This window comes from Carcharhinus amblyrhynchos, chromosome 8, assembly GCF_965287045.1.
Source record: "Carcharhinus amblyrhynchos chromosome 8, sCarAmb.v2.hapA, whole genome shotgun sequence".
NCBI classification, from domain to species: domain Eukaryota; kingdom Metazoa; phylum Chordata; class Chondrichthyes; order Carcharhiniformes; family Carcharhinidae; genus Carcharhinus; species Carcharhinus amblyrhynchos.
The window spans coordinates 56199752-56212785 of NC_137331.1; the positions used below are offsets into that span (position 1 = coordinate 56199752).

The window sequence follows — 13034 nt, forward strand, 5'->3', positions numbered from 1 at the left end:
CATAGCTAATACCCTCCATACCAGGCAACATCCTGGTAAATCTTTTCTGTACCCTCTCCAAAGCCTCCACCTCCTTCTGGTAGTGTGGCGACCGGAATTGAACACAATATTCCAAGTGCAGCTTTATTACGGTTCTATAAAGCTGCAACATGACTTGCCAATTTTTAAACTCAATACCCCGGCCGATGAAGGCAAGCATGCCACATGCCTTCTTAACTACCTTTTCCACTTGCACTGCCATTTTCAGTGACCTGTGTACCTGCACACCCAGATCCCTTTGCCTATCAATGCTCCTAAGGGTTCTGCCATTTACTGTATATTTCCTATCTGTATTAGGCTTTCCAAAATGCATCACCTCACATTTGTCTGGATTAAACTCCATCTGCCATCTCTCTATCCAAGTCTCCAACTGATCGATATCTTGCTGTATCCTCTGATGGTCCTCATCGCTATCTGCAAATCCACCAACCTTTGTGTCGTCCACAAACTTGCTAATCAGTCCAGTTACATTTTCCTGCAAATCATATATATATATATTACAAACAGCAAAGGTCCCAGCACTGATCCCTGAGGAACACCACTTGTCAGAGCCCTCCATTCAGAAATGCATCCTTCCACTACTACCCTCTGTCGTCTTTGAGCCAGTTTTGTATCCACCGTGCCAGCTCACCTCTGCATGCAGCTTCACCTTCTGCACCAGCCTACCATGAGGGACTTTGTCAAAGGCCTTATTAAAGTCCATGTAGGCAACAGCCACTGCTCTACCCTCATCACTCATCTTTGTCACTTCCTTGAAAACTCAATCAAGTTTGTGACACACGACCTCCCCTTCACAAAACCATGTTGCCTCTCACTAATGCATCCACTTATTTCCAAGTGGGAATAAATCCTGTCTCAAAGAATCTTCTCCAATAATTTCCCTACCACTGATGTAAGGCTCACCAGCTTGGAATTACCTGGATTATTCTTGCTACCCTTCTTAAACAAAGGAACAACATTGGCTACAGGGGAGGTCCCAGAGAACTGGAGAATAGCCAATGTAGTCAGTGAGGATGCAAAGATTTCTCTCAAGGCCCCAGCAATTTCCTCCTTTGCCTCTCTCAGCATTCTGGGGTATATCCCATCAGGCCCTGGAGTCTTATCTACCTTAATGTTTCTCAAGAGCTCCACTACCACTACCTTTTTGAACTCAACATGACTCGAACTATCCTTTCCCAGACTCATCATCCACCAAGTCCTTCTCTTGTGAATACTGACGCAAAGTACTCATTTGATATCCTCGCCCATTTCCTCTGGCTCCACAGATTCCCTCCCTTGTTCTTGAGTGGGCCAACCCTCTCCCTGGCTATCCTTTTGCTCTTTATATATGTGTAAAAAGCCTTGGGATTTTCCTTAATCCTGTTGGCCAGTGCTTTTTCATGACTCTTTTAGTTCTTATTCTATGCTTAAGTTTCTTTCTATTTTTCTTGTATTCATAAGAACGTAAGAAATAGGAGCAGGAGTAGGCCATCTAGCCCTTCGAGCCTGCCCCGCCATTCAATAAGATCATGGCTGATCTGTCGTGGCTCAGTTCCACATTCCCGTTCTCTCCCCATAACCCTTAATCCCCTCGCTTATCAAAAACCCATCAACCCGCGTCTTAAAAATATTTAGCGAGGCAGCCTCCACCACCTCAACAGGCAGAGAATTCCAGAGATTCACCACCCTTTGAGTGAAGAAGTTCCTCCTCAACTCCGTTCTAAACCGCCCCCCCTTTATCTTGAGGCTGTGCCCCCTAGTCCTACTGTCCTTTCTGAGCGGGAAGAGTCTCTCCACCTCTATCCTATCCATCCCATTCATCATCTTATATGTCTCATTGAGACCTCCCCTCATTCTTCTAAACTCTAACGAGTACAAGCCTAGTTTATTCAGCCTCTCCTCATAGCTCAACCCCCTCAACTCCGGCATTAGCCTAGTAAACCTCCTCTGCACTCCCTCCATTGCCAAAATATCCTTGCGTAAGTACGGCGACCAAAACTGCACACAGTACTCCAGCTGCGGCCTCACCAATGCCCTATACAGCCGCAGCAAGACCTCCCTACTTTTATATTCAAACCCCCTCACTATGAAGGCCAACATCCCATTTGCCTTCCTGACCACCTGCAAGCTGGGTTTTTGCGACTCATGCACAAGGACCCCGAAGTCCCTCTGCACCGTCGCCTGCTGCAGTTTTCATACTTGCTTTCATACTTATTCCATACTTGCTTCGTGTGTTCTCAGCCTCTTAGCCTTGACAGATGCTTCCTTTTTCTCTTTGACTAGGCTCACGATATCTCATTATCCAAGGTTCCCAAAACTTGCCATACTTATCCTTCATTCTTACAGGAATGTGCTGGTCGTGAATCCCTATCAACTTACACTTGAAAGCATCCCATATGCTAGATGATTTGCCCTCAGAAATCTGCCCCCAATCTACATTCTTCAGTTACTGCCTAACATTGTTGTAATTAGCCTTCCCCCAAGTTAGCACCTTAACCTGAGGGTTACGCTTATCTTTATCCATCAGCACCTTAAAGCTTACTGCGGGCACTGTTCCCGAACTGCTCCTCTACTGAAACGTTGACCACCTGGCAGGGCTCATTCCCCAGTACCAGGTCCAGTATGGCCCATTCCCTAGTTGGACTATCTACATACTGTTTCAAGAAGCTCTCCTGGATGTTTCTTACAAACTCTGCCCCATCCACACCCCTAGCACTAAGTGAGTCACAGTCAATATTATGGGAAATTAAAATCCCCAACACAACAACCCTGTCACTTTTACACCTTGCCGAAATCTGCCTACATATCTGTTCCTCAATCTCCTGCTGGCAGTTGGGTGGCCTATAGTAAACCCCCAACATTGTGACTACACCTTTCCTATTCCTGAGTTCTACCCATATTGCCTCGCTGTATGAGCCCTCCAAGGCCCTCCCAGCGTAAGCTGAGATATTCTCCTTAACCTGTAGTTAACCTCCCCCACCCCTTTTACATTCCCCTCTATTCTGCCTGAATCATCTGTATCCTGGAATGTTAAGCTGCCAATCCTGTCCTTCCCTTAACCAAGTCTCTGTAATGGCAACAACATCATAGTTTCTAGTACTAATCCAAGCTCTAAGTTCATCTGCCTCACCTGTTACATTTCCCACATTGAAACAAATGCACTTCAGTCCACCAGTCCCTCTCTCTGATCAGCAATCCCACCTTGCCTGCTGTTTCTCTGAATCTTACTGGCCCTACTCTCTGGTTCCCCTTCAACTAATTCACCACTGTGCTGCCCCAATGCTATATATGAACCTTCTGAAGACCAACGTTTAAAAAAATGTTGAACTGGTGGGGGGTATTATGGCACAATGGTACTGTCCCTACCTCGGGGTTCAAATCATTTTTCAGGACTTGGTAGCCAAGCTAGTTTAAATCCTCCCGTGTGACACCAGCAAACCTTCTGGCCAGAATATTTGTGCCCCTCCAGTTTAGATGCAACCCATCCTTCTTGTACAGGTCCCATATGTTCTGGAAGAGACCCAAGAAAGGCACATCTGAGTAATCTGAATGGTAAGATATTGGAAACCATGGAGAGATGCATAAATCTCTGAAAGCTAATGCACGTGTAACAGGGATAATCAGAATGACTGTGGCCCTTTCTCAGTAGGGCTGGGATACAAAGTTTATGTTTCAGTTGCACAGAGCTTTTGTCCAACTCCTTGAGTATTGCCTTCAGTTCTGTGCGCTGCACTTCAGGAAGCACATATTGGCACTGCAATCCAGATTCAGCAGAAGAGTAGAACATAGAACATTACAGCACAGTACAGACCCTTCAGCCCTCGATGTTGCGCTGACCAGTGGAACCAATCTAATGACCCTCTAACCTAAACTATTCCAATGTTATCCATATGCCTATCCACTGACGATTTGAATGCCCTTAAAGTTGGCGAGTCCACAACTGCTGCAGACAGGGCATTCCACACCCTCACTACCCTCTGAGTAAAGAACCTACCTCTGACATCCGTCCTATAATTACCACCCCTTAATTTAAAGCTATGTCCCCTCATGTTAGCCATCACCATCCGAAGAAAAAGGCTCTCACTATCCACCCTATCTAACCCTCTGATCATCCTGTATGCCTCAATTAGGTCACCTCTCAACCTTCTTTCTAACGAAAACAACCTCAAGTCCCTCAGCCTTTCCTCATAAGACCTTCCCACTATACCAGGCAATATCCTGGTAAACCTCCTCTGCACTCTTTCCGATGCCTCCACATCCTTCTTATAATGTGGCGACCAGAACTGTACGCAATACTCCAAGTGCGGCTGCACCAGAGTTTTGTACAGTTGCAACATGACCTCACGGCTCCGAAATTCAATCCCTCTACCAATAAAAGCTATACACCGTACACCTTCTTAACAACCTTATCAGGGATCTATGCACATGTACACCGAGATCTCTCTGCTCGTAAGGGAGCTAAACTTGGGTTGTACTCCCTCAAGTTAAAAGGTGTTTAAAATTGCTCAGTAAAGTCAACAGAGAAGTTAGTTGGTGGGGAAATCAACAGCAATCGGACTCTATCTCCAAATTAGCATTGGGCCATTCTGGAAAGAATAGGAAAGCACTCTTGCACACAGCTCAGTGGAACAAGGATATTCTCTTCCATGTAAGGTGGTGGACATTGTGTCAGTTCAAATTTTCAAGACTGTGATCAATGGCATTTTATCAGGGAAGACCATCAAGGAATATGAATGTCAACTCAATATCAGACATGACCAAATTGTGAATGGCAGAATAGGCTCGAGTCAGTCTGAACTACACCTTGCTCTATAATAATTTGGTGACTAGTTAGTTAACCTACTTTTCTTAGATGTTGCTGGTTTTGTTTGTCCCATAGAGCAATGTCTGCTTCTTCGGACTGTTTAAAAAAAAATTATGACTATTCTGCTGTTCTGAAAATGGTTTAATTAATTGGGGGAAACAGAATACATCAATTTTATTCCTACTTGTTACTTTAAATTGGGTAAAATGTTAGTCTGCTCTGAGAATGTGTAGTTATCCCTTTGACAAAATCTTCTGCATTTTTTGGTTGCATTGCATGAAGGTCATCGATTTAACTGCTTGTATGTAATAAACCCAATTGAGCAAAGAATTTCTTCTATTATTTCGAGGGCTTAACATTGCTTTTGTGTTTCAACAGCCCTAAACGTAGCACTGAGAAACGTCATCGGGAGCAGGAAAATAAATATATTGAAGAACTTGCTGAGCTGATATTTGCTAATTTTAATGACATTGACAACTTCAATGTAAAACCAGACAAATGTGCAATCTTAAAAGAAACTGTGAAACGAATCCGTCATATAAAAGAGCAGGGTAAGTTGCTTCATGGATACAATGAATCTACTTATAAACTGACGTAAGATACAAATGCTGTGTTGTGATCATCCTTCCTGATTGAAGAATAATGAATAGAATGCTAGTTCCCAGTACTGGAAGCCTTGTTCATAGTGACCACTCGCTCACTGACCATGATCCACTTACTTGTGTATTTGTTTTCTGGGGCATGTTATTGTGACTTTCAAATTATTGGCGATGGAGAGAATACGCACAAGAGTGAGCTAGTTGAAACAATCTTGGCAGTATAGATGAAACCCTTGCAGTTCATCTCTGTAAGGCTACGGTTCACTTATTGATGTACTTTGTCTGGATTTTCAAAAGGCCTTTGCAAATGTACCCCATAAAAAACCCCAAATGTACCACATAACAGACCAATGAGTAAGGTCAGGGAATGTGGAATCAGGAGGCAAGAGGCAGAATATATTGTTTGGCTGGATTCAAGACAAAGTAAAGAGTGTGAACAAAAGGGGTTATTCAGAGTGACAGAAGGTGAGAAGTGGCATTGCACAAAAATAATACTGGGACCACTGCTGTTCACAAATTGCTTTAACAACTTGGACATTGGAAAGGAAAGCACAATTTCTATGTTCGCAATGACACTAAATTTAGGGAAGGATAGTCAAAACTGAGGAGGGCTACAACAAATTACAGGAGCACATTAATAACTTTACAGAATGGGAAGATTAGTATATGAAGTTAAACACAGCAAAATGTGAAATAGGATTTTTTTCTTAGGAAGAATAGAGGTGTCACTTATTACTTGTTGGATGCAAGTCTAAGGGGGCAGAGAAACACCAATCACTAAAAATTTCACCACATTTTACCAAGGCCTTGAAAAAAACAAATCAAACACCAGGATTTATTTCTTGGGGATAAGATTGAAAAATAGGAAAGTTCAGCTAAACCTTCTTTAGAAACTTATTTAGACCAGACTCGTGGAATATTACGTACCTTCTGGTTGCCATATTACAAGAAGAATTTGGAGGCACTAAAGAGGTTGCAGGGAACTTTTTTTATACCAGAAGTGCATTGGCAAATATAGCAAAAAACAGTTGAAAGGCTGGGTCCCCTTTCTCTTGAGAAAAAGAAAACCAAGGATTGTCCGAAGGGAGGTTTTAAATTATGAAAGTGTTAAACACAGTTGATATAGGGAGAATATTTCCTCTTATGGGGAAGAGCAGAACAAGAGGTCTCAATATGATAGTCACCCAGAAAGGTAATAGGGAATTCAGAAAATGGTGAGAATGTGGAACACTCTTCCACAGGGAGTGACTGAAACAGGTAGTATAAATACATTTAAAGGGAAACTAGACGGGCATTTGAGGGAGGAAAGAATAGAGTTATGATGGTAGATTAAGATGAGAGGACTCTTGGGTACAGCATGGACTGATTAGTGAAATGATCTGTTTCTCTGCTGTATATCTTGATCCTTTTTAATCCATGCCTTGATTCATAGCAGGCCTGGAGTTGATAATATCCTACACTATCACTGAAAATATCATAAATCTATTTTAATATATGGGGGAAAGAAGATATGTCAGTAGTTATTCTTCTCTCTCTTCACTTTAATGAAACCCGTAGGCATCACGTTTGGGAGAACCCTTAAGAGCCAATAACTTTAATCGTACTATGTAACTGTTGCTTCAGGCTGCAGTAGTGAAAGTCATCATTTCACCCCATCTCTTAATGGGTAGTATTTCATTTCACATCACATACAAAGTGAATTCTTCTGCATTGAAAAGAAAAATTTCAGTATTTCGTAAATTTTATTGCACTTAATCCAATTGCATTGTTTTGTAATATTCTTGCACTTCTGGTGAGTTTGAAATCAATTCTCATGATGGGAACTGTGATTAGTGTTCACCAGAGAAATTCACTTGCCTTGCATTGGAATAAGCCTTCCATCTTTATAATTATGAAAAATTAAAGTCCAGACTACAAGTTTACAAGATTAGAAAAAGCTGAAGAGAAAGCCAGGGAAATTGGTGGTAAATAGAAAGATGACATCAAGCATTTTTAAAAGTCTGAGTATTGTAGAAGGAAAGGAACATTGAGGACTGTAAGGGAGTCCACAGTTTGGCGATATTGACAGAAGAGTTTAAACCAGTGATGCTCGAATGAGATAAAAGCAAAATCAGGAAATTCAGCAGGTCTGGCAGCATCTGTGGAGAGAGAACCAGAGTTAATGTTTCAAATCCATATCACTCTTCTGATATTTGGATGAGCTTTGATGTCAGCGCTGTGAAGATATATGAAGGAATTTGTATGATGATGCTTGGAGAAAACGAGATGTGGGTGTTCACAGGAGCACTGGTCATATTGATAAAATAGCAAGGAGCAAAGTTGGGAGAGAAAACAGTTGAAAGATGTTGATTAGCAAATGATTATCTAGCAAATGACCATCCTGTTCTTGTATCTCTGTATATGTTTATCTGTATAATACTCTCCCCACCCAGAAAATAGTAAAGATTTCAGCTGTCGATTTGAGTAGCCACCATCAATCACACTGCTCGATAGCACTATTGATGACCCGTTCCATCACTTTACTGATGATCGAGAATAGATTGATGAGGCAATCATTGGCTGGATTGGATTAGTCCTGCTTTCTTTGTACAGGGCATGCCTGGGCAATTTTCCACACTGCTGGCTAGATGCCAGTGTTGCAGTTGTACTGGAACAACTTGGCTAGGGGTGCAGCAAATTCTGGATTACAAGCCTTCAGTACTATTGTCGGAATATCATCTGGATCCATAGCTGTTGCAGTATCCAGTGCCTTTGGCCATTTCTTCATATGTCAAATGAATCAAATGATTTGAACCTGGGTGCCCGGAGCATTATCTTGGATCGCTGGATTATTAATTTAATGACAATATCACCTTGCCACCATGTTCCCTCAATCTGTAACTGTTTGGGCCAACATACTCTACTCTACCATTACCGCAGACTGAAATCTGTGATGCTGGGAATCTCAGGAGGAGGCCGAGATGGATCATCATTCAACTGGCTGAAAGTTTCAAAAGCTTCAGCCTTATTGTTTGCACTGTAGTGCTGGGCTCCCCCGTTGCTAAGGATGGGGATGTTTGTGGAGCCTCCCTCCTCCAGTGTTATTTAACTACCTACCACCATTCATGAATGGATGTGGCTGGATTGCAGAGATTAGATCTGATTAATTGGTTATGGGATTACTTATCTCTGTCTATCACATGCTTTGCTATTTGGCACGCAAGTAGTCCTGTGTAATAGCTTTGCCAGGTTGACACATTTTTAGTTATACCTTCCTGCATGCTTCACTGAAGCAGAATGGATCCCCTGGCTTTACGGTAATGGTGGAGTTTGTCGGCCCATGAGGTTATAGATTAAGGGGACAGGGTGGTATGGTGATATTGTCACTAGGTTAATAACCCAAAGATCCAAGATAATGCTCTGGGGACCTAGGTTCAAATCCCACTGCAGCAAATCATGGAATTTGAATTCAATCAATCAATCAATAAAAATCAAGAGAATGGGAACATTTCCTGAACATCTTGTTCAAGGAGACAGTACAATTTCTGAGTTGGCCAGTGGTCAGGACAGGAGAATGTGACTGCGAGTCTGACATGTATGAAATTATTACAGAATCTTTCTTTATAAGCTTTCATTATTTTTTAATCTATATTCTGTCCTCCAGTGTAACTACTGTTATTGGGCCTGTAAACTACTCCCATCTGTGCTATTTCCTGTCTCCATACAAATTGACTATATACAAAGAACAAAGAACAACCCAGCACGGGAAACAGGCCCTTCGGCCCAACGAGCCCACGCCACCGCATCACCCTACACCTATTCTACCCTGTGTGTCTACGAATGGAACCCCTAACTTAGCCAGATTCAGGGGAGAATAGTGTCAATTTGGTAAACCAATCAGCCTAAGAGCACATCTTTGACCATATCTTGATCTTCTGGATCAAGCTTATTAACAATCCCATCCTTTATTAACAGGCCTGCCCTCACCTCCTTTCCTTCCTTTCTTCTTGAAATATCAAATGCTCTTGACTATTCCATTCCTAGCCTTAGTTCCTTTGTAACCACATCTCTAATAACGATCAATTTATCCACCTTGTTACAAATGACCAGTGCTGCATACAATGCTGATTACGTTCCAATATGGAGTCTTGAATTCTGCCTTTGTAACATTTTCCCTATGCTGACCTTATTTGCTGGTGCACTTGGACGTGACGTCCTTTCCTGTTGCACACTGGTTATCATGATTTGTTTCACTACTGTGCACTCTTCCCTTGTCCTTTCTTGTTAACTTTCCAAATCTCTTCTCAAGTGGAGCCTTTCTCTCCTCTCCATCCCCTCTCACTATTTAGTTTAAAAGAAGTTGGTTTTAGTTGTTGGGGAGGTGAGGGAGGCTGGAGGTGGGCTGAGCTGATGAATGTGCTTAAAAGGAGGGTGACAGTACCCAAGGGGATGGAACCATTAGCAATGCCATCCAGCGTGGAAAATGGAAAGAGAAGTTGGCACGTCAGAAACTTAATGGGTCTATGTCAGTGGAGCAGAAAGTAGGTTTCACAAACAAGTCATTGAAGTTTATTTTTCGTGTTTTCCTCGACTCCACTTTTGTCCCTTTGGGGCACCTTTGTAATTGGATTGAAGGATTCAATCTGTGTTTAGTTTTAAAGCTGTGATTTGGAACTGGTCGTCATAATACCGTTACTGATGAGAAGAATTCAAAATAGTAACATTTTGATAGTTTCTATTGAAATGAAGACCAGATTACTACAAAATGCTAAAGATTATCCATAATGTTGAAATCATTTTATAAAGTTTTTTTTCCATAACATGTCCAGCTTGTATAAAGTAGGTTCTTTGCATACACAAATCATTGGCATTGTGTAAAAATGCAACTCCAGCAATTGTATACTCTTTCCCATTATGTTTTATAGCTCAGTTTAGGTGTGGTTGAATTGCTTGGATTTTAGCAGCAACTGAAAGCTTTTGTGTTCCATTTACAAGTGTGTTTTATAGAATATCAAATCTTTTACTATTTTTGTTCTTAATATGATTACAGTCTGACTCTTAAATAATTATTTTCCATCCTGCAATATTTAGAGTTAAAAACTCAGTTGAGATGTTTTAAAGAGATCAATAATTTTCTATTGTTGCTTTTCCCATGCATTTTAAACAGTGAAAATAATAAATTCAGATAGACTTGAGTTGGGGGATTTTCAGTGACATAATTGCAGTGTTAACATAAGCCTGCTTGTGACATGAATAAATAAACTTTCTAAAACTCTTGCATACTGAGGTGAAGCCAGTGTGTCTATCTTTACCACATCTACTTTTTCAGAGATGCTTTTACACTACACTATACTGTACTGCAACTTCTCCAGCCTGGAGTCTTTGGGACCCAAGGCTTTTCTGGATTTCAAAATTTTCTGGATTGTAGTATTATATTAGAATGCCTAACAGTGTATGAACCAGATGTAAATATCTGAGACCTAAAACTAGTGTTGAGACAACAGTATGCCTTTCCAAATCCATTCATTTGGAAATATACACTAGTGCGTAGGGATTCAAAATAAAACTGAGCATCGTCAACAGTTAAGCAACTCCTTTATTGGGAGTCAGTTTAGTTTGTGATGCAGAGCAATGCCATCATTGTGGGTTCAATTCCCGTACCTGCTGAAGTTATTGATGAAGGCCTGCCTTATCAGTTTTGCCCCTCGCCTGAGGTGTGGTGATCCTCGGATTAAATCACCACCAGACAGCCTGTGGTCATCTGGACAATGGCAACTTTACTCCTTTACAAATATTCTTTTATAGCTTGTCAGTCTTGATATATTAGAGCTTATGTTTGAACATGCCTGCAGTTTTCTTCAGCTCTTAGCTATACCAATACCAGTGCTTCCCAAAGTATTTTCTAATCAGACCCCATTTTAAAACACACTTACTTCTCAGCCCCTCACCCATCCTCAAGCACACATCGTAATCAACTCCTCTTCCCCTTTTCACATTGTGAATCAGCCTCCCTCTCCTGCCCTCAAACACTAATCAGCCTCTCACTCCTCTTTCCCCACCTCCCCCCCAACAAACGCACTGTAATCAGCCTCCCACTCACCCATACATGCTGTAATTAGCCCCTTGTTCCACAACACTGTTACAATCAACCCCTTTGTTTCCCCTGCCACACAATGATCAATACTTTACATGTATATCTCCCCCACATAAACTGTATTCAACACCCTTTTTCCCTCCTTTTCACCTGTCCTCATTATGCTGGATTTTGGATTGGGTTGTCCTTGGTTAAGACTTAGAGGCAAGGCTGCTAGTAAACATTTTTATTGAACATTCCACTAACTATACCATGTGAGACTTGGTACAAGGTCATCATCCCTGTTGCACAGAGATACACATTGTGATTTTGCCAGTCTTCCCGACCTTGTTCTCAGCTCTGAGGAAGTATAGGTTTCAGTTCTCCATGTTCTTTTCCTGACTTGGTAGTATATTATGTGGATCATTGAAGACTACCAGCTCTTTTTTCAGGTTGTCCTCCTGGTCATCCAGGTAGTTGGCCCATTCCATTAATGATCATCATGCAGATACAGTGCACCTCAACAACTTCTTACTATTCCATTTTCAGCCTTGACAAAATTATTCCTCAGATGTATTTTTTTTTTCCCAAAACTTGACCTTCCTGAATTTAGTTGCGAATCCTACTGATTCACCTGGCTCAAGTCCTGTTGAGTCATGTACTCTATAGCTTTGATTATAGTTTATGGTTTGATTTGCACTGTACTCACTCTTCTCTCTCACTCTCTATATTTGTTGCATTGAGACATGGTATAAGCATGTGTTGAAGAGCAGGATGTTAGATCCATGTGATCAGTTGGAGCCAAACCATTTTGCAATGATGTGGAATGGTAGCTCAAGTGTCAAGATATTGTCATTTCTTTGCAAAAAAGCCTTTACTTCCCTTAATCCTCTTTCAGCATCCCTATTAACTTGTGCGTATTGGGTGAACTAATGTGCACAAATCCATGAGCTCTGTGAACTGTTTAAAACATTCATTGACAAACAGTGGGCTATTGTTTGAAATGACAAGACCTAAAAACTGTATTTGATGGAAGTTTATTTCAGTAATTTGGTGACTGCTTCTGAGGTGAGACATGAAAATGCTTCACTTCAATCCATCTGGTGTAGTAGGCAACAAACATGAGGAATGTCTTCCCTTTGGAGCTCCAAGATCCATTTCAAGAAGTTCCAATGGTCTGACGGAAATGAGGATAGTATCAGTAGTTCCCATCTGCACCTGGCATTAGATTGCACAGGTAATGCTGTTAGAAATCATTTCATCATAGATCCATGGTCACCAAATGGAAATTTGCATACTGTCGCGACACTTTGTAATGCCCAGGTCCCTGGTGTATTCTCTGAAAGATCTGGAATCTGAGGACATGGATTTGCCCAATGTTATGATCCCAGTTGGTGTTATAACTGGACAGGAGGATTCCAGAATGGAATCCTGGTTCAGAAGACTAACTTTTTTACTTTCTTTTAATAAAATGGAGAGGAATAAGTCACAGGACCGCTAATAATTTTTTTGTTGTTAAAATAATTAAACATGAAAAGAATGGATTATGATAGAATACATC

General features: G+C 41.4%; 1 protein-coding gene across 11 annotated transcripts in view; it reads left to right on the plus strand.

Moving 5' to 3' along the window:
• Nucleotides 1–13034, plus strand: part of ncoa2 (nuclear receptor coactivator 2) — a 270081-nt gene that overhangs the window by 170186 nt on the left and 86861 nt on the right. For all 11 annotated transcript variants that reach the window (XM_080194101.1, XM_080194100.1, XM_080194109.1 and 8 more), the window contains one exon: nucleotides 5201–5373. In XM_080194101.1, the coding sequence (XP_080050227.1) occupies nucleotides 5201–5373 (173 nt within the window). The remainder of the gene's footprint in view (nucleotides 1–5200; nucleotides 5374–13034) is intronic.